Raw genomic sequence first — 25,062 nt, forward strand, 5'->3', positions numbered from 1 at the left:
CTAACAACTAGAAATAAGAGGGGGAAAAAGTCACCACATGAGTACTTAAATATTTTATTCTATTTTAAGTATTATTATTATTATTATTATTATTATTATTATGATGTTCAGAACCAAACACAAAAAAACACACAACCTCACATAAACTGCATCACTACACAGAACATAAATCTTTATCAAAGCAGAACACGCTCTACACCTGTGTAATTTTCACTCATTTAATACTTTTTCCTTTTTTATTTACTACTTTCTGTCCAAATATGTTTGTATCAGAATTTGTTTATGTTGTATCACATTTCTGTTGTACTCTCTGTCCTCTTTTTGCATGTTTACTTAAATTGCATTGTTTCTTTTCAGTGGGATCAGTAACATCTCATTTTCTAGTTTTTTTTTTTTCTGTTTCTGGGCATTACAGCACTGGGTCTCGTTTTACATATTTTCCTCATCGAGTGAGAGAAACAAAGCTGACTCTAGCTTTCTATCGAAAATAGTTTTCCCTCTGCTTTTAAAGGCGTTAATCTAAAGATTTGATGAAATTTGGGATGAACGATTTCGGAAAGTAATGCCCATTTATTTTTAATCAGGCGCCATATGGACAACCTTACCAAACAGAAACATTTAGGGTCTTCTTGCTTCACGTGTGCGCCCGCTGCCTGCCATCGTGAGAAGGAACCATGCCGAAGTCGAAAAGAGACAAGAAAAGTAGGCAAATTTTATTTTAAATAGAGATTAAAGATTTTTAAAATAATATTACTTTGACTTTTTAAGCAGTTTATTGGTATGTTAAATTTGTTTTTTTACGAGTGGAACCTAATCAGATTGAGGGTAACAAGCTAACGTTAGCATAACCATCTTCTGCATGACTGTAACACAAGTGCCTCGCGTCTGTTTAACGATGAAGTAACAAACTCACTACTTTTGGCATGATTTCTCCCCTCAGTTTCATTAACGAAAACCACCAAAAAGGGATTGGAGTCCAAACAGAAGCTAATCGAGGAGGTAAGTCTTTTCTGGTCTGCTGTCACCAGATAACCAGCAGTGTGGCTGGCTATTAAGCGTTAGCTGTGCCTGTGTATAATCTCCACTTCAATTTCTCCTGCAGTTAAGGAAATGTGTGGACACCTACAGAAACTTGTTCATATTCTCTGTGGCAAATATGAGGAATAACAAACTGAAAGACATCAGGACGGCATGGAAACACAGCAGGTAATGGAGCTTTTGCTGCTCATTCCAAATCCCAGGTCCCATAATTTGTAACCTATTAATTAAGTGCCTATGTGTGTGGCGGATTTACTGTAAATGTCGCGGTGTCATTGTGCTTGTTAAGACCATAAGCTTGAGGGATTAGAAGAGGTTACTGTGTCAGATTTGGGTCAACCTGTGTCCTAGAACACCCCAGATCGGTTGATTTCTTGGAATCAGTTAATTGTAATTCTGTACTGCAGGTACAGTCAGATTATAGTATAAATAACAAATAATATAAAAATTAAAATGAGTCTTGATCTGCCTATAATATCTGGGTCTTCTATAGACATATGCTTTTAAATGTTCTCTCTGATAGGTCACATAGGATTAATTATACATTAATTACTTTTAAAATATATTAAAATACAGCATACACACACTTACCTTCAAAACATGCCAACTCAAGACCAGAAAGTGTAGGTAATGGGACAGAACTTTTATTAAACTAAACTTGCTCTTATTTGGCAAAAGTGTGACAGATTTTTTTTTCTCTGCTCCACAGATTCTTCTTTGGTAAAAATAAAGTCATGATTGTTGCTTTGGGAAAAGGACATACAGATGAATACAAAGATAATTTGCACAAGGTAAGCAAAGCCTTGAAAGCCTGCAATAATAACCATCTGAATCACCAAAACAGACTTAAATTCTTTACACCTACACTCAGGTCAGCAGGTATCTGCGTGGAGAAGTGGGTGTGCTTTTCACAAATAAAACAAAGGATGAAGTACAAGAGTAAGGAAGATTTTGCAAAATTCACTGTTGTTGCACTTTTCTCCAAATATTGTTCATCCACTGATTATGTGTTGGGCTTTACCCACAGATATTTCAACCATTTCAAAGAAATGGACTATGCTCGTGCAGGCAACCAAGCACAGATGGACATAACTCTGGATGAGGGACCTCTTGAACAGTTTCCTCACTCAATGGAGCCTCAGTTGAGGCAGTTGGGACTTCCCACTGCTCTAAAAAAAGGCAAGAAAAAGTAGTGTGTGTGTGCGTGTATGCTGCAGTGTGTATTTCTTTTTTATTTTGTGTAAAACTAATGTTTATCAATGTACTTAATTTTTAAAAGCAATATAGGGATAAGAAATTGTGTTGCTTTAGCAACAAATGATTAACCTCTTGATGTGATTGTGTCTTGTACCTGTCTGAATTTCAGCGTATTTTAATCATTTGAATATGAAACATGAGTTTTTACCTTTTTGATATCACAGGAGTGGTAACACTGCTGAAAGACCACGACGTCTGTAAAGAAGGAGACGTGCTAACTCCTGAACAGGCTCGAATTCTGGTGAGTTCTCAGTGTTTTATAATTAATTAAAGCCCCAGTGTGTTAGAATTACTCCCATCCAGTGGTGGGATAATGTAATGCAAGCAACAGAGTCGTGCTCTACTGGAAACTCACCGTTTAAGCCCGTTTTTACAACTACGGAAGCCACAGAGAGTCATGAATAGGAAAATGTTAACATCTTGCTGAAGTTCGAGTGTCCCGTCAGGTGATGAGGTACAGGACGATACATGATTTTTTTTTTTTATGCCAATAAGTTACAAGCATGCCCTCCATATTTTTGGTACCAAGCTAATGCTAATGTTATCGTGTGAAATGGTTTTCGTGAATTGCAGACTCAGAGATCAACTGATTAAGGGAGAGAAAGAGGGAAAGAAAGCAGGGACAGTGGACCTGTCGGCACTGCAAGAGGAAGATCCCATGCTGGAACATTACTGTGTTTAATAACATGTATTTCAGCTGATTTATCAAGTGAGGTGGGCGACGTATTAATTCAAAATAATTATCTGAGACATGTTTTTGTGTCAGAATGCTTGCGGTTCTAGTGATTAAATCACAACGAGAAACTGGTATTACTTTGGTCTATTTTGTCTGACTAGAAGGAGGACAACTACTCCCACCCCCATCGATAAATCAGCTGAAATAAATTCTAAAATACGTGGGAAAGCTCTCGGAAAATACATCTGAAAAAAACACACGGTCACCTACTGGGATGACTTCTGAGTAACAACAACTGAAAACAGTTGCAGCGGATATTTTCTACTGTAAGCTAACTAACAATATAGCCATTTCTGCCGTTTTATATAGCAAGTAACAGTTAATGATCCAATTAAACGGGTGGATAAAGTAGTTGATGGACTACCCTGCCCTGTTTCAAACATAATGCCAAAATAAACTTCACTGTTAGATTGAATTAACTTACCTATCCAGCAGAAAGCCTGCAACCTCCATTTGTCCCCTTTCAGCTACCATATTTAAAGATGGTGATGCAACATGGCAGCCTTGGGTGCACCGCCACCGATGTATTTATAAACAACTCATTCTAAGCTATGAAAACACTTTCATTTGGTTGTGATTAGACTTTGGTAAATTACGTATTTATGATAGCAATTAGGCTGCAACTAATGACTATTCTGATGGTCAATTAGTCACCAACTATTAAAACGACTAGTCGACCAATCGGATTCTGTATCTCATGATTATTATAAATGGATCTTATTTCACTTTCAGCTTTGATATTTTGCATAAGGTTGTTAAATACCGTATTGACCCGAATATAGGACGACCCTGATTATAAGACGGCCCCCCTCTTTCCAAGACTAATCTTAAAAGAAAAAAAAAACAAAAACAAACTGACAAACAATTTACTTTGTTTAATAGAAACTTTATTATTGAAATTATGAAAAAAAAAGTTTAAATACGTAATATTTTGGCTATAAATGCAATCACTATAATCTTATTGCATATGCAAAGCCTAAATGTAAACAAACCATTAGCAATTTAGACTTGTAAATATGAGTACCGTAACAGTGAGATAAACGTAACGGACGATAAACAAAGAAAAAAAAAGCAGAAAACACAATATTGTATTAAACGACTTGTGCAATTAATACTGAACAGTAGCAAAACAGGCTACCACCATAATAAAACATTCAACTTAAAGTCTTGCAATGCTGCAACTAGAATGAAAATTGTCAGAACTTTGCTCATCAGATGTCTTTTCAAAAGTCTGCTTGAGGTTTTTACTCACAGACGTCCTCTGCCTCGCTGGGCTCACTGTCACTCCCACTCTCATGCTGTGGCCCTGTCTCCTCCCACAGAACATCATCCTTGCTGCTATCCAATGCATTTGATATGCAGCACTTTTTAAATCCATTGATGATGCTCTCTGGTGTTACTTCGTCCCATGCCTGGAGGATCCATTCACAAAGCCGATGTACAGCTGGCTTTTAAATATTTCTAGACAGTGTGAGTGCGTGATCATCGGACAGGAGCCACTTGGTGTACCTCTTGCACAGATTATCCTTGAAAGGCTTGTTAACCACCACATCCAACACCTGTAGCTGGCTTGTTATCCCCCCTGGTATGATGACTAAGTCTCCATTCTTCTTCCTCACCTGGGTTTTGACAGCGTCAGTCAGGTGTCCGTGAAAGGCATCCATAATGAGCATGTTTCTTTTTTTTCTGAGAGCGCTGCGCCCTGTCCCCCACACCACTTTCATTGCAGACGTACTTCCGTGGTACACAAAGTCCGCTTTACAAATCTCACATGTATTTAATTTATTTTGTTAGTTTAACGTGAAGTTATCCCAGACTTTTGACGTTCTCTGCCACCATATTTTTCCCCTGGCGGACTTCATTGCGCATGTGCAACTCTCAGCAGAGATAAAAAAAAAAAACGATGTCTCACTCTGTTTTTTTTGTTCGTTTTTGTTTTTTTGCCGACAATAAACGGCTAAATTCGTTGTCGACTATTTTTATTGTCGACAACGTCGACTAATCGTTGCAGCCCTAACAGCGATACTTGATTTTTGCTGACAAAAAGCCAAATAAGCTACACACTGTACCTTTAAAGTTGACTGTAAATTACAGAACGTTTAAATTTCACTGTGGGTCACATTGATTTCTTCTATTTTCTTACAGAAACTCTTTGCCATTGAGATGGCAGAATTCAAAGTGCAGATCAAATGTATGTGGAACTCCGAAACGGGCGAGTTTGACAACTTGGCTGGTGAGGAAGAGCCGATGCAGGATAATGAAGATGATGAAGAGGAGGATGATGGAGAATAAAACTTCTGCAAGGGCAGAAGTTTGTCTACGCTCTTTTAAAAGTCAGTTTGTCAAACTTTCAACACCAGAAGGACTTATTCTGTACTCTCCATCCTGACTGCCAGAGCAGTGCTTTCCCACTAGTCTGGCAAGTCTTTCAGGATTATTTTTTTTTTTATATCCTCCAAAACACACGTCTGACCTTCATCTTTGGACTAAGTTCAGAGGTATTGGGGTCAAAGGAAATAATCTTGTCATTGTTTTGATGTCACCTGTCTGTGATAAAATATTTCTATTAAAATCCAGTGCTTTCCCAGACAAAAAACATTTGTGCTCATCTCATAGATAATCATGTTAGAAAATCATTTTAATGTGAGGAAAGTTACTTTAGCAGAAAATATGAAATTGTCATTTTTACATTTATACAATTGTCTTTGCTAATCAACAAATGTTCCCAGCTGACCGACTCAGAGTTAATCTCCCATGTGACTTAGAAAAAGTAAAACAAAGGCAATTGAGGGAAATTGACTGTTAAGATCTATTTTTTGCCTAATTTTATACAAATGGACTGGGGTGCAGCTCATCTGAAGTAGTTTGGACACTCGTGGGCTACAAGGTCCCAGGCATCCTTGAAGGCATCAACTACTCTCTGATCCAAAGGACCCTCCTCTGCAGCAGAGAGGTTTTGCTGAAGTTGGTCCATGCTTGACATGCCGATTATGACTCCATCACCAAGATCACCCTGGACACAGACGTTAAAAGAAAAATGCAGACAATAAGTGGATTTAATTTACCCAAAAATTAAAAAAAAAAAAAAACAATAGCTTTTACTGCCTTTACAAATCCGGACTAGTAAATAACCCTGCTGTTTGTAAGATTGTGACATCTAGTGGTGAAAATGGATATTACACCCTATTAAATACACTAATTCAGGGCTACTCAATTCGGTCCTACGAGGGCCACAATCCAGCAGGTTTTCCATGTATCCCTGCACCAACACACCTGAGTCAAGTTAGGTGGCTCTAACAGCCAATCAGGTTCTACACAATGACTCATTAATTTGACTCAGGTGTGTTGGCGCAGGGATACGTGGAAAACCTGCTGGATTGCGGCCCTCATAGGACCGAATTGAGTAGCCCTGCGACTAATCCTCTGCAGTGGTAAAAAGGCACTTCAGGGGCCTCTAAAAACATGAAGGGCCTCTATAGAACCAGGGTTTCATTTTTCCTTTCTGGACTAGTGTAGAAATATGAAGACACAAATTAACATGAATCATCTGATATAAAAGACGGACATCTTTTAATTTAACTTTAGAGGATTTAAAACTAGTTATGTTAGTCCACACTGAAGTACAACTGGCCCATGGTATTTCTGAGTTTTAAGATTGGTAGAGGCCTCTTAAAACCCTGCATGTGTTTAGTAAATCAGTATGAGCAGGGCAAACAATTACTAAAATACAACTTACAGGTGTCAAAAAATGACTATTCTTTCCAATATTTTGTACATTGAAACTGTTTTTTCAGTGGGTACCTTAAGTTGGGAGTGGTGGTACATCCACCGCATGGAAGCAGATGTCAGGGAGGGTTTCTCTGAGCCGTAAACTGTCTCCAAGGACTTGAGAACCAAATCTATAGCCTGGAAATGACTCTGTTTCCAGTATCTTGCATTAAAGAGAGAAACCATCAGTAACTTATAAACCACACCAATAATGGAGACAAGTGTTTTAAATGCAAGCTGCTGGTGCTTTTACCTGTCCCTGTATGCTGCTGCCCAGTTGTTACCAAAGAAGCGTCCTGCAGGCTGAGAGCCGTTGTCTTTGTCTTCATAGTGGTACTTCCCTGTCAGAAGGCCACCTGGTAGACGAGGAATCACGTCAGAGCTCAGGCTCGTCAAGAGTACTAGTGTCGGTCAGACACATAATATTGATAAATGTGTGTGTGCACTCATGTTGATGCCTAAAATCCAACATATCAAATTAGATTTTTTTCTGACCATGGATCTAGATTAAAAGAGATCACCAAAGTGTGTGTACTTAAGTACACTTTAGTTCTCCAACACAAAATCATTGTCTTCACAGAGATCCTCGGATTAAAGCTTCACTGTCTTGTGAAAAATCTGATAGTTCTTTAAGTATTTCAGTCTCTACTTAAAACACACACTACTCCTCTGCAGTAAGTGCATATTAGGTATCTACTTCTGAATAAATTATTGAACATCTAAAAAGGGCACCAGAGAAGACATTCACACAACACTGTACCTGCTAAAGGATTGTATGCATAAAATCTCATCCCATAGTATCTCAGGCACGGCAGCAACTCTGTTTCCACCTGTCTTGTAGTGGCATTATACATCCCCTGTGAGAAGATGTGAGAAACTAATTTCCAGTGTGAACAATAGTCAAGTATGGTCACACTGAAAGTATTTTAAGAATAGTTAGGATAGGCATCAAACACTTCAATTTCCCGCATTGTGGGTAATTATTAGAAACCAATACTGGTCTTTTCTGCATCATCTGATGGTAATAATGTGTATGGAAGCCTAAAATGTTTTTCTATGTGCAAAAGTCTTCAGATACACTATATTAATTTATATATTATCAGAAGAATGTGCAAACATAAATGGGAATACAGAATATCAGGTAGAAACTGGGTTTTAATAGCTTACAATGTGGCATACATGTGATTTTGTAATTAAAATACCTGATACACAGTGGGAACAATCCAGTTGTTATGTCTGCAGATGCAAACTGTTTCAGCCACCTCCCATGATGCATAGTTGGACAGCCCAAGCTCTTTGAATTTTCCCTAAAGGTGATATTTTAATATGAAATCAGACATTAATATAATGTCCCAAGCAGAAAATACTTTTTTATTTTAAATGAGCAGTTTTATTATTCACACACTGACTAAACGTGTAACTTTCACTCAGAGCGGAGAAGGCTCCTTGCCAGCTCACCTCTTTGTGGAGTTCATTGCAGGCCCTCAGAGTGTCCTGGATGGGGTTTTGATGATCCGGGGCATGGAGGTAGAAGAGGTCCACACAGTCCGTCTGCAGCCTCTGCAGAGAGGTTTCCAGCTGGGAGCGCACACTCTCTGGCTTCAGGGTCTTCCCGTCCCAGGGGTTGGCTTTGGTGGCTATGCTTACTGTGAATTCATTTTAAAAAGTCATTTTCAGGTTTTGACATATTTTCAGTGCAGCTCAGGCACTAAGGATGTAAACAATGTAAATGTAAATTCTACCGGAAGGTACCAAAAAGAAAAAAAGACTGACAATGCAGCAGAGTGATGGCAGTAGTTTATGATTAGTAGACCATGAGCTTGAAGTGGCATCATTATTGCACCATTACTGCAGAGCCACACTGTTGTAAAAACATGCAAAATGTGGATTTGGCATTGTCCAGATAAAATAAGCAAGATTTCTTAAAAAGACATCATCTGGGTGGCAACTTATGTTGCCTTAAAACTTGTTTCTATAATTTACAACAATGGTTTCCACTTCACATCAGTCCATTTTGAGTCAGCAAAAGGCAGGATCTAGATCTTGTTTGTAATAATCTATAATAAAACTAACTGGTGTTGTATTATATATTGTAGGACAGCCTGAGATACAGCTTGTAAGGATTGTACCTCTGTGGACCGAGCAACTCAGCTAAATATGTGGATAGTGCCTCCAAAAAGAAAAAAAAAGAAGAAGAAGAATATTCTTCTGTTTTTTTTACTTATTTGGAGATTCAAGTGCTGCTAGGAATGGGATTTTGGCACATTTTTGGAGAGTACCACCCACAAGTTCAGCTGTGTTCCTCATTCCACAAAAGCATTTCCTTATAAGTTATACATCAATACAAAGGTGACTAACCAGTCTTTCAAACTATGTATTATGCAACACTAACTGCTATTATTAAAGGGGTGAAATGATCGACCAAACACAAATATGCTTACTTTTTGTGCATGTTTTGTGTGCAAAATCCTTGATTTACAAATTAACTAGCTGTTAAGTAAATAATTTTCTTCTGTGATGTAACGGAGCATAAGTCTATGGTCAAAGTTGATATGATATGATATGAAAAAAAGATCAAAATAAGGTGAAAGTGCCTGAAATATGTTGATAATTTCTGATCAAATGTACGTCACTAAATTTTATTAACAGCTCATTCAAATCCATTTTTGGTTACCCACAATTCAAAGCGGGTGTCTGTCTATCAATCTTTCTGGTACAAACTGGTTACTTTAGATTTAACATAAAAAAAAAACATGTAAAATATCGTTTAATATACCTGTTTTAGGAAGTTTCATATCTCCAATAATAGTCTCCGACTTTCCATCCACGTACATGAAGGCTGTGTCCACCTGGTTGTGCCCCCTGTCCAGGAAAGCCTTCACCATCTCCCGGCTCTGCTCGGCGTCAGCTCGACCCCCGAACGCCATGGTTCCCAACAAGGACACCGGTCGTTTAGCTGGGGAAGACATGTTTCTATGAGCCACGAGCTTAGGCAGGTGTATGAGCACGTCTTTTACTGCGTGAGCTTGACGGAGTATGCAGAGTCCGCCTGCTATTCCCCGCAGCATGCTACAATACGGCAGCTAGCGTCTTGTAAAGGGCAAAGGTCGTTTATAAATCGGAATTAGGGAGCGTCGCAAAGTTACTCCACTGGCATAAAACACAAAATGAACAGCATGAATTTCTTCAACTGTTAATAATTTTTTACTGGGTTGCTTTTCAAAAGGTACAAAGTCCATTTTTTTTCTGACCACTGCCTGTTATCTGGGCAGGTATGCTAATATTTGTTTGGGTATTTTAGTTGCGTCACGTGTGGTTCTGATTATCTTTGTGTAGTTATTGTTTTTGGCCACAAGATGTCAGCAACTCACTATTTAGACAAGGTTTCGTGATACTGTTGCCTTAGCTCTTAAAGACAAGATGTAAAAAACAACAAAAAATTAGCAATTTGCCTTGAATTTTACCCCTTTTTTCACATAAGCCTTTTAATTTATCTTCAATAAAATGTACACTGTAACTTTTTGTACTAGTAAAATCACAGTAATGGAGATGGCGCATAGAAATACATCTCCGTTTCTGAGAATTTTAATTATGGATTCATATGAGATTCGTTGACAAGGCTGCATGTGCTGCAGATGTGTGCATTTTTTTTCTTCTGAAATAATTCGGTGATATTAATCATCTCAAAGTAGTAATTTAACCTAATTAATTGAATGGCCTAATTAGCCTTCACCATGTAACCCTAAAGTCAGCGGAAATAAAAGGTTTTTGTCCCTTCTAGCATCTTTTGCCTACATGGAGGAACTGCATTTCATTCACCCTGTTATGTTTTTCTTTTTGTGGCCCCTTTGTTTTGAGAGAAATAGCTACAGATATCTGATCTAGTTGGTGACATTACAACCTGTTTGATCACCATTTTGATTGATAATCACTGTCTTCATATGTCTGTGTAAACGACTTAAACAGAAATGATGTAAATGCCTTCTGGTTGAACATCAGCTAGTTTTATGGCACATGAGTTTCTAACTAAAGTAAACCGACCTTTTCAAAACGGACTGATTCATGAGTTCGAGCATCTTGGGTCATCTGGTTAGTGAGATGATATTCTGTTGGGACCTCAAGAAATAAACATAAACAAATTAATTTGATTGCGGATAAACTAGTTAAACTAATTTAGGTTGTTGGGGGATGGGGAGGCTTGTTCTCTGCCCCCACCTCTGGCAGCGCATGTCTGAGATGAGCTCGGATATATTTGAGAGCTAATCAAAACAACATGCGGTAAAGCTGGTAGCCTCGGAGGCTGCACGGACCGCACTGACCCGGGACTCTTTCGGGTCATGAACACAGATGAGGGTAATGAAAGCTTTGTTTAGAGAGCAGCAGCGGTCACTTCTGGCTCCTGACCTTTTGACTGCCCCATCAGCTGTTTTTTACCCTGCAGAGTGACCACTGGCTGCTTCATTCACTCCCCTTTCCCAACCTCCAAATATCTTCTGTTGGTATAAAATTTAGCTTGCCTTGATATATCCACGAGGGGGTTTCATATTCCCTCGAGCAAATGGTCCTGTGCGCGTCTCAGCGTGCGCAATGCCCTGGGTTGGATTTATGCGCGCAATCCACAGCTGCATCAATATTGATTAAGCGAAGTATTTCATGCAGGGAACATCACCACGTGTTTCAAAAGCATCAAAGTCAAAGTTAAAACGTAGGGTTTTAGGTTTGCTGGTGGAAAACTTCCTAAGTTTTTTCTCACTGTGAAATGAACTTTACCGGCCGCAGGGTGTCTTTCAGACTTTCAGAAGCTGTTGGAGAATTGAATAATAGATTACTGCCTTTACTCCCCTCCTCTCCCACCCACCCCAAACTCCTGCTATCATTACCAAGTCAATGGATGGAGGCAGAAAGCACGCAGCCATCCTCCTCGAGCAGTTGCCCCTCAATCCAACATCTGCAGAGACGAGTCGTAGGTGAGCTGCGTGTTTTTTAGTCGGTGTCACGTCGGCTGTGAGTGGGAGAGCGACGCGCGTGTGATGGCTGTGTCCTCTTTGGACAGTGCTGGTTGCTTCAGAGCCGAAGATCATTCTTCATCAAGTTAAACGCTCAATTTTTTTCTCCCTTTCGCTTTTGAAGTATTATTTGGCGCTTAATTTTTTTTTCTGGGACGCAATGGGATGCGCAGCTGAATGACTTTGAGAGTTTATATATTTGAGACTTTGTTGATCAGTGAAGATGAAAATGGACAGCGTGTTTTTTTCTTTTTTCCTAATATTTATTAAAGAGGCTCACGCATTTAGTTACAATATTGCCAACAATCTCCAACCTTATATGTAAGTAAAGTTCTGTTGTTTATTGGCTGTTTTACTTGTATGTAATTGTGTTGATTTTTAAGGGCGATACTCTCCGTTTTCAGCCTCATATTTTCATTGAAGCTGGACGATTCACCTGTTGATCCACAATCTTGTGTCCAAACTCACCCAGTAACAGAAAACACAATTAGAAGGAGCATCAATCAGATGTTGTGCTCTCTCATCATAGACTTTAATGTTTTCTTAGTTTCTCTGTAATTTACATGGCTGTGTTGCTACGCAACTAAAGAGTCAGCCAGTCAAACAGGTATTTTAAACCTCACAATAACAAACAAAGAGCAACAAGATATCCTCTAACAATTTGGTCTTTCATCATGCAATTATATGTACATCTGGAGGTGATAGTGATTACTATTGTTTTATGAGATGAGCAGCTGGATGTCCTAGGATTCCTGCTGATCTCCACATGCCGAGCCTTCCTGTCTCTCCTTGGAGAGCTTCCAAAAAAGTAAATTTTCAAAGATCATGTTGCACTTTTTCTTTTTCCCAACGGGGCTCTGTGCAGTGCAGGGAATGCTGTGAAGACAGCTCTGATGGTTAACCCAGACAGGCTGTGCATAGAGACTTAACATCAGATTAGGGAGCTCACCGTGTTTTACCTGAGGGAGAAGATGTTGCCAATCTTCTCTTTCTGCTGATGCTCAGCCTCATACAAGTAAAAACATGTATGTTATGAAAATTCAGGCATTTTTGTTTTGTTTTTGTATTGCTTATTTAAAAAAAAACTGTTGTTTACTTAGATTTTTACAGACTTGGTCTTTTTTTGTGGTGAGTCTGGCTCACATCTTTTTTTAATGTGGTTGGAATCTTGTGCTTTGTGGCTGAGCTTTATATTTGGTGATGCAGGAGGAATTCCCCTAAAGTCTTTAGAGAAAAAAAGCCAAAAATCAGGCTTGATACAGGTAATGATCTAACAGGTGTTATATTGTTGACAACTGGAAAACGGCTGACACAAGCTTTGTCCATTTATCTTGATACCTCCATAAATTGCCTGCTGCCATCCATACATCTGTAAAAACACTGCCGAACATTTTGACATGTTAAGTATTTTAACTGGTGTTTGTGTTCCAGGCCCAACGTGTGTGCGGAGAGGGAGGTGACTCTGGTCGCCCAGAGGCAGCCCTGTGTGCAAGCCTTCACACGCATGGTTAAAGTGTGGAAGCAAGGCTGTGTGGGGCAGTCGTGGTGCATGGGATACGAGAGGAGGTGAGTAACCTTGTTTGTAGTCTGGCTGCTCCTCCCTTTCTACACTCAAAGCCTCTGAGTCTGCTCTTCAACAAACACTCACCCTCACCTGCAGGGGATGTAGTGATTTGCTGATTAAACTCTGGCAAGAGCAAATGATTAATTGATGATTTTTTTTTTTATAGTCTCAGTGAGTCATGCCATCAAAATGATCCAAAAAGTAATGATCCTTCATTGAACTCCTTCTCCAAACAGGATGAGACCTACCTCCCTGATCCCTTTCTTCCTCTGTATTTCTTGCTCCTGTTTTGTAATCACCGCTTTTAACCTGTCGTACAGTTAAGCTCACCCCTTTAGTAGGGGTACAAACTATCTAAAACACAGTCATCTCTAGCCAACATTCCTTTAAAGGACAATCCTCAAGCAAGCTTTGCTTCCGCTTCTTGGAGAATGTTGCTTGAGTTCCTCAGCGTGCTGCTTACGCTCCATTTCTCCACATTATTTACTGTGTCACCAAGTCAAAAGCCTGCTTTGATGGCAGCCAGGACCACAATTACTCGCTGTAAACTGAATGTGTTTCCACGGTGTGTAATGACTGCAGAGCAATGAGAGGGGTCTTAAAATACAGGGAAAGGTTCCTGCCAGTGTTACCCTTAAACATCTTAAAAGCCTGGGAAATTGAGCTTAGCTTCTATTTCATCTACATCAAAGACTCTAAGCTGTTTGATCAGGTGCTACCAGAAGCAATAGAAATGACTATTATAAATATTATTTACATGTATCTTTTCTCATACACTACTGTTTTAAAATATAAATAGTTGTGTTCTGATTTAAAAGTTTTTAATTTGAGTGTTTATTGCATTAACAGGACGGCCTACTACACAGCATACAGACAAGTGTACAAACAGGATTATCAGACTGTGCAGAAATGCTGCCCTGGGTGGTCTCAGCTAAATGGAGAGGCAGGTTGTTTGTATCGTAAGTATCTTCAGTTTATTTTTTACACTTTATGTTTAAATAAATCTTGTTTTTTTCTTGTTTGTTTGTTCTTGTGTAAAACAGAGCACATGAAGGGTTATGTGTCATTTCAAAATGTGTCAAATCCTTTCTGTGACTGAGTAGGAGGATGCGTGTCAAACATCACCATTCAGATTGAAAATGTTTTAGAGAAAGGTCTTACAGGGTCAAGAGTCACTTTGCCCATCCAGATTCCTAAACAGATGTTATCAGTTAGTGCCACATCCGAAGTACTTGTGTTGTTGCTACACTTTTAACAAGGTTCAGATGCGGATGCTGGGGAAAACCCTGACTGTCGACACTGTTAACGTGTTGACATTTGCTCTCTGGTTGGATTTGTATTGTAGTGTATAGGTCTACATCTTGAGAAATACTTAGAATTTTAGACTTAGACAGAGCTCTACAACGCTCTGCCTGTCAGCTACTGCTTGGCTGGATATATTGTACACTGTAGGGCCAAGATTCTTATAATGGAGCTGTTGAATCTTTGTTTACGTACATGTAGTCACTTTGCACTCTCATGCAGAGGTGTAACATGGCTGCACAGGTCAGGAGATTGTATAATGAGTGGGAAAAATGCCATACACCAGTCACAGTTACTGCCTCCCAAACAGTGCCAGCCCACGCTGGAAAGATCACCTGCTGATTTGCACTAGAAGAACTAAGAAAAATAAAAATGAATCTCTCACCACCTCCATGTATGGAGAAGAAGTTCTGTTGGTCACACTGAAGCTGCCGGGAGCTCATCTCTTTATGGATAACTTAGCTTCACACCGCTGCGACCAAGAAGCCTTCTTTGATGGGATTTTACAGCCAGTGATTCAGATCGCATAGCCTGCATACCATGGACCGACCCTTGGCAGAGGCTTCCTGTAAGCAGTTTGTCCTTTGGCTGATAGACTGATAGAAAGTTCCCACTTTCCAGACCTGGACCCATGTCTGCAACTGATTCATGTGCTTAAAGGGATATTGTGTTGTTTAGTTTTGTTTCATACACGCTTCGTAAACGTATTTATTAATTTTACACTGTTTCAACACTAAGAATCAAGAATGTGGCATTTGCGCAAACTCCAATTAAATTTTTTAAAGTTTGAGGTTTTTCTAGATGACTGAAACTTGCTCCCCAGTAAAAAAAAAATTCTCCACAATTCTCCAAATTCAGAGCTCTCTGACTGCTGTCTACTGCAGCTGAGACAGTGACTGCTCATAGCAACAATCAAACACACTTAAAAAAAGGAATATCCCTTTAATGCCCAGCCCTCACACCCTTAGTTCAAGCAAATTGCTCTTTGGGATCTCTTTTTAATGGGAAGTGGGCAGGATAGGGAGCAGGAGAAGATTTCCTGGATGTTCCTGTCATCACGTGTCTTATTATTGTCTCAATGCACTCTTCAAAGAGCTCTTTGTTTCCAAGGGGAAGGTTACAGTATTAAATTATACAAGGAAGTATTACACTACCTGTGCTTCTATGAGTCTGGTTTGTTTAAAAACACTCAAAACAAAATACCTTAAAGAGACATTCCTCAGTGCTGCTCATTGCCTGCACTTAAGTTATCTGTTTGGCATGACAATGGCTGCTCTCTTCAACATGAAGAACTGCTTTTATCTCTGTAACCAAAGACGTGGCAGCACTTTGAGATGGGACAAACTAATCACCCCTTTCTCTGAGCCATTGAACCTGGATAAAAGGAAGCTCATAGTACAATCCTCCCACTCTTGCGCACTTTGCTTTTTGCTATCTGTACTGTACCTCAGTCAGCACAATGCAATCTGTGTGGCAGTTTTCAACAGGACCTCCAGCATCCAAAAGGGAAAATCTGCTTTGTAAAATGCACAGCTTTAGCAAATCCTCTGAAGCCCTCCCTCCAAATGGAAGGAAGATGGGAATGCTTTGTGTTGGGAATTTAGTGTCTAGTACTTTGAGGTTTCTTTATGGGCCCTATTGTCTTTCATTCCTCTGTGTGTGTGTCTGCTAAATAAAGTCAGTGTAAGGTAATTAGGCTAATGACCCCCAGTTAGCTGAGCAGAACTGAGGATGTAATCACATGCAGGAGCTACTAGTTTGGTGTTTTTCTGGTCAGCCCTGTTCGTTTATGGCTTGCCTTTGTTTCTTTTCCCTTAAATCTTTAAGTTACACAAGATTGACATCTTCAGTTGTGAGCCCTAGCATTTTTTCCCAGACATAATTAGTCACATATTTAGAGGACAAATATCCCACAACTCAAGAAATGTTTTTTTTCCTTTTTTTTCTTATTTCATTGTGCTAAGTTCAACTCCCTCCCTCTTGTTTTCCAAGTCTTTCCATTTCAGTGGTGTTTAATTATGAGGATTTATGTGTCATTCTCACAACATGAATTTTGAGTGATCACCAGGGATTTTGAGTCTTAGCTTTCCAAGTTCTGTTGTTTTCTGACCTTATTGCATGTTTAATTTAATAACCTCATTACAAGGGATTTTTTATGGTCTTCTCCAAATGTTCTTAAACTCTTCGACCCAATTTTTATGACTTATTTTCATCCGGATGCCAGGTGGAGTGTGGTGTTGAAAAGTACTGCAGAAGTGTCCTTTGTGTGTTTGAAAAGACTTTAATTTGCTCAATCACTATCTAGCTCTACTACATGTGAAGGGCTCTTGACTTTGTGATGGCGCCTTCCTCCACTTAGGCATTTTGAGGACTTCTCAATCAGTGAGTTAAACCTTTTTCTTAGCAAGAAGCCAAAGGATGGGTGAGGATGGCCGGAGTGAGCCGGGAATGGAAACGTGCAGTTATCCTGACTGAATGCAACAATAAGCTTTGTGACAGGGGCTGAGGAGCACGCACAATGACTTCTCCAGTTTGTCTTCCTCATTAGCTGCTGAATAGGAACTGGCCTCCTTTTGTGATGGGACTGGCAAAGGTAGCTACATGTGACATAGGCCCAATGGCCACAAAGGAGGAAACAGTCCTCTGTCTATCCATGGGTGGTCTTTAGTTTGTTTGCATCATGGAACAGAAGAAAGACCACGGCAGTGGTGCATATCTGAGCATAAATAGACACCCAGGCTCATACAGAGAAGTGGAGTGGGAACAACCAGGACATTAAGTGGCGCATTTCTACAGCAAAACAGTGGTGTGGTTTAGATTGTTTGGTAGATTAAAACACTGCCTGCAGCTACTCCAACATTCCTCATGTTCTAATGAGTAACGTGCAGGAGAATCTTTTAAAGCAAATTAATGGCAAAACATTTTTAAGTTTGTGGAACTGTTGTCAAAGATGAAGCTCTATGAAACTTGAGGTTTACTTGAAACTTCCTATGCCAGCTGGAAGAACCTGCCACAGGGGCGTTTGATTGAATTTCATTTTATCTAGTGTGCCTCTGGTGAGCAAATATCAGTTTTCAGAGACAAGAAGTACGACATGGACCTAAAGTATCACATGAAATCTGTAGGTCAAGATGATAAAAGAAAGTTACAGGATTTTGCTTACAGTTTGGATACATCTTCAGTATTGAACACAAAGTGTAAAGCATACAAAATGCAGACACGTAAACACTCCAAAGGGTGTTCAGCAATTTTCAGGGCTGTAATGCATGTGTGAAAATGACCATGCAGTATGTGGAACAGCCCCTAACTTTAGGTTCTTGCATACTAAAATATTTTTTGCTTAACATTATTGTACTGTTTTGTCCAACCAACTATTGTCTTGTACTAATGGTATGTTAAGTCTTTCAAAGAAACCTGTCAGAGGTATTTTGACATAGCTACCCCTGGTTTTCACAGACCCTTTTTAAAATGACACATTCCTCTGTGGAGCAAAACATGATTTGTTGCCTCAAAATACAGTGCTTAGCTCTTTGCGTACCAATTATGGCACCAAACCGAGCCCTGAGTGCAGGCCTTTGTGTCTGTGAAGTGCCCTAAATGTGGTCTCCTAGTGAGTTGCACTCTGGGGGTTAAACACTTCGACAGAACCTAAGCAAACAACGGGTTGCCTCTGTGTTGATTTGGTCATCCCTTTCAGAAGCTGTGAGGGTGACACCGGCTGCTCTGTTTTCAGTTTGTCTGTGCGAGTCTCTGACCCCTGCTCTGTTGCACTCTTCTTATTGTGGAAGCTGCTAATCCTCTCAGAGAAGGTGTCTTTGTAACAGAGCGGAGGCATTCACAGCAACAGATGAGAGTGGGTTTTATACCACGCTGCATGCCACATTAAGGATTTATTTCAGTGAAGATTAAGCAGCGTAAGGGGCTCGGGGAGGGGGGGGCTCAAAAATGCCCTGGTTCGCTGCCAGCAGTCTTGTGTGTCTCACATCTCTGAGGGGGGAACGTACATTCCCCTTGTTGTCGCTTAGTCATGCAACCCTGAAGTGACTCTTGAGGGACATCTGACCTTTTACTGTGTTGCTGCTGAATTTGTTCATTTAAAGCTTTTCAGGAATGTCTCATTCATTTGATCTCTCACAGCTGGTGGTAACATTATTGCGCTGATATATTTGGATCTAGTTGAAAATGACAGTTTTCTTTTTCTGCTTGTCTGTCATCAGCTACTTTCACCACATTAAAATTCCCTCACATTATGTAATCATAGAAGTAGGATGGATATGTTACTGTGTCATGGCTTCTGTGGCCACACAATCTTGAGGAACAGGAAGTAGTCAGGGGGTGATTAGCAGTGGTGACAGTTTGAAGTTGGATAGTTTCACAATTTGGATGAAATTATTAGATATTACAGACAGCATAAGATTCTTTTTGAACCTCTGTTGTCTGCTGGCGTGTTTAATGTAATGCATGGAAGGCAGTTAGGAAGAGATAATGGTTTTTGGATTGTGTGTATGTATGTGTGTATATCTGTCAATCTGAATGGTCCAACTGTTAAGCAGGTGTCATAGGCTGGGGCCAGATGACAGGCGGATGTTTAGGCTAAGTACTGATCTCCATAGAGCTGTTGGAATTAGCTGACAGACATGCATGAAATTACTCCGGCTCATCTGTAATTATTAGAGAAGCCCTCTCTTCGCATGCATCTCCTTTGTGTGGAGATGTTATGTTATTTCATACGGTACAGCTGACATGGTATAGCTGAAGCCTGGTGGCAGATCTCCTTAAGCCATCTTATACTTTGACACCCTGAAGAATCCTCTCATTTCTTAAACCGATCAGCTGTCTCTTTTTAATTGCACATCTGTTTAATCAATCTGGAAATGTAATCATGGGGGTTAGCAAATACTTGTTTTTGTTAATAATGAATGAGTCTAAAATGAGCTGGTACAATGTAGTCTATGTTGTAAAATTACTAAAATCCTGGGATTTCCACAGTCCAAAACTTTTCTTAGAATAGAATGGAATAGAATAGAAAGCTTTTATTGTCATTAAACAGAGTACAATAAGATTTTGGCTTGTAGTCTATAAAAGAATCATAAAATATTTGTTTCACTTTAAAGGAGGACTTAAACTTGCATAAGTCAGCAAAACATTTGTGAGATGAAACCAGGAAAATAAATATAAACCCTGGTCACACACAACTTCAGGTTCCCTTTATAAGTCACAGTCCAAATGTGCAGATACAAATGGGCCTTTTATCCTGCCCCAACCACAACATCAATACAAATGACTTCACAATTATTTTTGCATAAAAATAAGCCGGCTGCTCTTTCCAGTGAATCATTTTAACAACCAAGAAGAAGACTAAGATAATTAATTAATCTGACACAGATATTAATGTAGTTGTGGACCAAGAAAAACATTATAGTACTTGAACACACATCCATTCATCAGTGTTCTTTACCTGCTTGCTCCAATCTGGGGTTTACAGGAGCACTGGAGAATATCCCGACTACTCTAAGGTGAGACATAAAGTACACCCTGGACATTTTGCCAGTCCCTCACACTCACAGAGCCAACATGGGACAAACACTCACACTCACTCCTTAGTGAATTTAAAACCACCAGTTAACCTAACATGCATGTTTATTTAAGTACCTGTAGAGAGAACATTCATGCACATGGAGAACATGGAAACTCCACACAGAAAGGCTCCAGCTGAGTTTCTTACCCGGGGCCTTCTTGCTGAGGTGATAATGCTAATCTTCCTAATTCTACTATCCACACAGTCCTAATAAACAACCCCAGTGCATCCATCCATCATGCAGCTATAAACACAACAGCAGTCAGACTTGCTTCTTCACAACAATCAGTGAAATCCCTCAACCAGGAAATCATTAGAAAAAGGTTTAACATTATTTATTTATATATTTATTTACATGTAATCATAATGATTAGGACTGATTATAAGAATATGGCGTGTAATGATTATGTCAAATTTGTCATCAGCCTAATTTCTGTCTTGTTTTGTACATGTTTACTGCAGTGATTTTACACACAAAACTTACTGAAACATATTATTGCTCTGTTCTGCAGCTCTTGAATGCTTTTCATGTTATTTCTACAACCACTGATGATAATTTCGGCAGTTTATATAATTAATGTGTTTGGAGAGAAACAACTCAAGCTTACAGTATTTAGGGTTACTGTTAAGAAAAGGTAAAACATAGTTTTCTCACTCGTGTCATTAGTCATTTCTCAGCATCATCCCATGTTTGACCTCCTGAACAGTCCTGAAGAAATATTGGGCAGAATTGAATTTGTGATGTGAGTTTGCTTTTATCTTTTACAACTGAAAAACCCTTGTGGAATAGCTGTATCTCACTAGAGGCAGCACACAAATGACACCGCCAGACTGAGAGTTTATGCAATATAAAGATATTTGTTTTAGAGATTCTCACCTTTAACTTCTACAGTTTGATTTCAGTCTACCTCACTAACAACATCACTTGTTTCCCCTGTTGACAAAGTGTTTATAAAAACATGCAAGTGTTGCTGCACACATTTATATCTTCTCCTGTCAGGTTTGTTTTTATAGATTCCAGTTTTTATGGGAATCATGCATGTCTTTCAGGATTTTCAGTGGTTGTGAATAAGGCTACAGAACTTGAACACTGAGTATGTGTGTTTACTAAGCAAACTGATACTTGCTGTGAGCATATTGCCAACAAATTGCATGAGAATTAGTTGTGCATGGTCATGATGCCACTAGTTGGATTAGATAAAGATAAAAAATATCATCTGTTTGAGGAAAGATTTGTACCCCTTTTGTGATTATCTGGACAGAGAGGGCTTTTTTTTTCTTTAAATCCCTTCAGGTGTCCACATGAAAACGGCCATGACAGGACATCAGTCCTCTGTACTTGTTTTTTTTTTTTTTTTTTTTTTTTTTTAACCTGTCTTGTCCAGCATCGTTGCAAACAGAATGATTGTCTGGCTGCTGTCTGGTGCTGGGCAATTTTACTCTATCAAGCAGGGATTTATACTACATGTATAAAGTCCCTCTTGATGAAAAACTTTATTAAATCAGACTCTTAATGCTGTAAGTCCTCTGTACTTGTTAATGCACTGCACTCTGCTGAGAGACTGCAAACAACAGGCTTGGTTTCAAACAGCTGTGCCTTGCTTCACAGAGATGTTAACGAAAATCTGATATACTGTACATATTGAGAAGGGTCAGGTACACAGTGTTAGGCTGTCATGACAGGATGTGATGGTGCACCTCTGAGTGGAATTCACATGTTCTGGACTACTTAGTTGCTCTCATCGTGTTTCTTTTCCAGATTCTTTGAATTTCACATTTAACTAGTGAGAATCATTTAAGTTCTCAGGATTTATGGACACAGGTTTGCTGCTGTCAAGAGATGGATGAGCCACACCCACCTTGTGGCAGCTTGAATTTTACACCATAACTCACCCAGACATGTCTGCTTTATCACAGTTTGTAGTAATGATCAAAAGTTCAGTTAATCCATCAATGTCAATCTCAGTTCAGTTCCAGTAAAACTGATCTTAAAAAAACACTTATACAAGTTGTTCCTGTCAATCATACAACTCTGATCTGTGAAAACATGGTTAACAAAATCTGTCACTTGGCCAAAAGCCTTTCATATTCTCCAAGCCAAGTGGTAGATTCCTCTTACATTGGTTGGTGTGAATAGAGGAGAGTCAAAGTTCTTCTTCAGACAGAGTTAACTGGCTGATGATAAGACTTTGAAAGAAATAGGTCAGTGTTTGAAACCACAGATGTGGACATCTCATGAAAGCAGCCAGGTGTCCCTACTTCTCTCACCCATTTGTTCTGTCTCTCCTCTTTTACCACCTTGTCTGTCCACATGTGCATATACAGCTGTGTGCAGCTATGGAGTGTGCTTCAATGGGGGCCGGTGTAGGGAAGGATCCACTCAGCTTTGTGATTGTCCTGCAGGGTTCAACGGGCCCAGCTGCCAGTATGGTAAGTAGACACATCCCAGTGTTTAATATTCACATCCTACTCTTTTCCTGTCTTTTTGAGCTCTGTTTAGTCTTTTTTTTATCAGCTACAGTCTGCACTGTCTCAGTGGAAGAATAAAGCTGTCTTCTGTTTTATTAACAATATGGAAACTCCATAGGTAGCAGGTACCTCCATAGCAGGTAACAGACAAAATGTCAATGTGCAGAATTAAATAAAGCTGTTCTCAGCATTTCACTTATTCAGATTTAGTTGGAGGCATTATGCATTTAAACGCAAAAAAATTAAACTAGTCACCACCTTTTCTTTTGGTGAAAAATCACCCTCTTGGCTTTTTTATGTCTTTTGCCTTCAATTCTGATTCACTGAACTCTGCTCAAGTGCTAATAAGAATCTCTTCACATCAGCAGTTGGCTCAACCCCCCAGAAGCCCAAGTATGTTATCAGCAACCCCATTGTTGAATTTGAGCTGTTGAAGTGAAACAGTGGAAGACTCTGTTGTTTTTCAGATAACACCACACGACAGGAAATTCCTTTTAGTGTCAACTTTTTAACAGAATTGTCCAAATTAACCACAAATCAGGTCCTTCCAGAGTGAGGAGACCCTAACTGTCAAGGTCTCTTGTTAAAAATACCCTGACATAACTGCAAGCTTTATGGTCAACATACAGGTTCCATCATATTAATCTTTAACTTATCAAGTTTGTTATCAGCTTTAATTTTCTCTAAAGTTATCTTGTGCAACATACAGTTTATAGTTTCTTGACACCTCTTACACTTCCCTCATGGTTCCTGTACATGTCCTGACTTACTTCTGATTACTTTATGCTTGAATGACAGTGTTAAGGGCACACACACCTCTGTGATTTCCACAATGTAAGTTCAAATGGTTTTATCAGCATGGCGCTACATTTGTCTCAAACATTTGCATGCAAGGTGAAGCAGGGGCTTCAACCTACCAACATGGAGTGGGTTCTTTTCCTATTCTTGAACCAAATCTTGATGGTTCTGAGCATTTTGACCAAAATAAATAGGTCTGAACCTTAAAAAGTAGTTTTTCACCTGCAACAAAAAATGCCAGGCTTTTGTTGGGCTGCAGACAAGTGGGTGGGTCATATTCATCATGTTTAATAGAGAGAGAACATGCAACCCCCATCACTGGTAGTTGATCCGTGATTGCAGTGTTTTCACTAAGGTGATTTTGTGAAAAGATTTTACTGTGAGAAAGTATGTGGAGATGTAAGGTTACGGAAAATGTAACTACCTGATACGAGCACAACTAGAATACACTTACATTCTCATGCAGAATATTACCCCTTGTCTAAAATCTGTTACTGATCTGAAAGACTTTTTCCCCCTGACACTAGCCAAGATTAGTTATTTTTGCATTGTACCTAGCATTCTGAAAAATTGGAATAATTTATGCTCTCAGAACAGGAGAAGGCAATATGAAGATGAGGATAGAACAATAAGAAGTGCTTTCAGGGAACTGTTACCTCAGAATGTGATATAATGTAATTAAGAGAGAACAGTATACAGGGATGGTGGAGGTCAAATCAAAGATCCAAAATATGATATTCCTTAAATAAAGTAGCAAACAACTACAGGGTATATGAAGATATAACACTGTATTCTCAGTGTTCTTACCAGAACATGCAGTCTGCCTCGCTCTCCATCCTTTCTATTTCCTACTATCACGCCCAGTGTTTTTATAGTTATGCAAATTTTAAAATTCTTTGCAAGTTGAGTTAAAACCAATCACTAGCCTTTACTAAAGAGAAAGGTGCAAAGGAATTCCAAACCCCAGTCCTCCATCTTTTGGTGTTTATTGGTCTGTAAACTCAGCTGCAGTTGTACTGCTCAGTCATTGGCACTGCCTACAGTAGGCTGCTGGGTGATGGTGTAGGGCTGTCACCTGACCACAGGAAGCAGTTGTGCCGATGGAAGGCAGGATATGGGCAGCTATAAACTCAGAGCTATTTCTTTGTGAGTGATGGCTTTAGTGAATTTTTCAGCCTCTATGACGGTCAAGCATATACTGTTACTGACAGGTTCTGGAGCTCTGTGGTTAAATAAACTCAACAGTTGTGGAGATATTAGCATGCTGCTCATATGCTAACGTTTTAATGCAGTTCCTCCTGTGGTCTGCATGCTTTTTCTAGCTGTCAGTTTCTCTCACTCTCTGCTGTCATGTTTATGTTAAATTGAAGCTACAGCAAGGAAGTGGCTGAGCTTCACATCAGTCAAAGATTCACTCATCATTTTCTCACTTCAGACCATCCTCAGCAGCATTCCTCTGCAGTTGTATGTGGTGACATACCCTCAAGGCACTTTTGATGTGGTTTGTCTGTGTTTGTGTATACCAGCTGGAGTGTGTTTATGCCAT

General features: G+C 39.4%; 3 protein-coding genes across 4 annotated transcripts in view; 2 read left to right on the forward strand and 1 right to left on the reverse strand.

The window, feature by feature from the left end:
• Nucleotides 1–470: 470 nt before the first annotated feature.
• mrto4 (MRT4 homolog, ribosome maturation factor) lies at nt 471–5,627 on the forward strand. Its single transcript, XM_041979610.1, has 8 exons — nt 471–702; nt 941–999; nt 1,103–1,206; nt 1,748–1,829; nt 1,910–1,977; nt 2,066–2,217; nt 2,460–2,536; nt 5,177–5,627. Exons 1-8 carry the CDS (start codon nt 675–677, stop codon nt 5,321–5,323), a joined length of 717 nt encoding a protein of 238 aa, XP_041835544.1. The 5' UTR covers nt 471–674; the 3' UTR covers nt 5,324–5,627.
• Nucleotides 5,628–5,651: 24 nt separating this feature from the next.
• akr7a3 (aldo-keto reductase family 7, member A3 (aflatoxin aldehyde reductase)) lies at nt 5,652–10,053 on the reverse strand. The gene is made up of 7 exons (XM_041979609.1): nt 9,576–10,053; nt 8,258–8,445; nt 8,002–8,106; nt 7,560–7,656; nt 7,053–7,155; nt 6,833–6,962; nt 5,652–6,044 (listed from the first exon to the last, which is right to left on the reverse strand). The coding sequence occupies exons 1-7, from the start codon at nt 9,865–9,867 to the stop codon at nt 5,883–5,885; spliced, it is 1,077 nt and encodes a 358-aa protein (XP_041835543.1). The 5' UTR covers nt 9,868–10,053; the 3' UTR covers nt 5,652–5,882.
• A 1,634-nt stretch (nt 10,054–11,687) lies between these two features.
• megf6b (multiple EGF-like-domains 6b) overlaps nt 11,688–25,062 on the forward strand; it is a 57,934-nt gene continuing 44,559 nt past the window's right edge. Inside the window, exons 1-4 of one of the 2 annotated variants that reach the window (XM_041979721.1) lie at nt 11,688–12,126; nt 13,237–13,371; nt 14,219–14,328; nt 22,575–22,679. In XM_041979721.1, coding sequence (XP_041835655.1) covers nt 12,029–12,126; nt 13,237–13,371; nt 14,219–14,328; nt 22,575–22,679 — 448 coding nt within the window. In that variant the 5' untranslated portion in view covers nt 11,688–12,028. The remainder of the gene's footprint in view (nt 12,127–13,236; nt 13,372–14,218; nt 14,329–22,574; nt 22,680–25,062) is intronic. The other variant, XM_041979720.1, reaches the window with a different exon arrangement.

Source organism: Melanotaenia boesemani, chromosome 3 (genome assembly GCF_017639745.1).
Source record: "Melanotaenia boesemani isolate fMelBoe1 chromosome 3, fMelBoe1.pri, whole genome shotgun sequence".
Lineage (NCBI taxonomy): Eukaryota > Metazoa > Chordata > Actinopteri > Atheriniformes > Melanotaeniidae > Melanotaenia > Melanotaenia boesemani.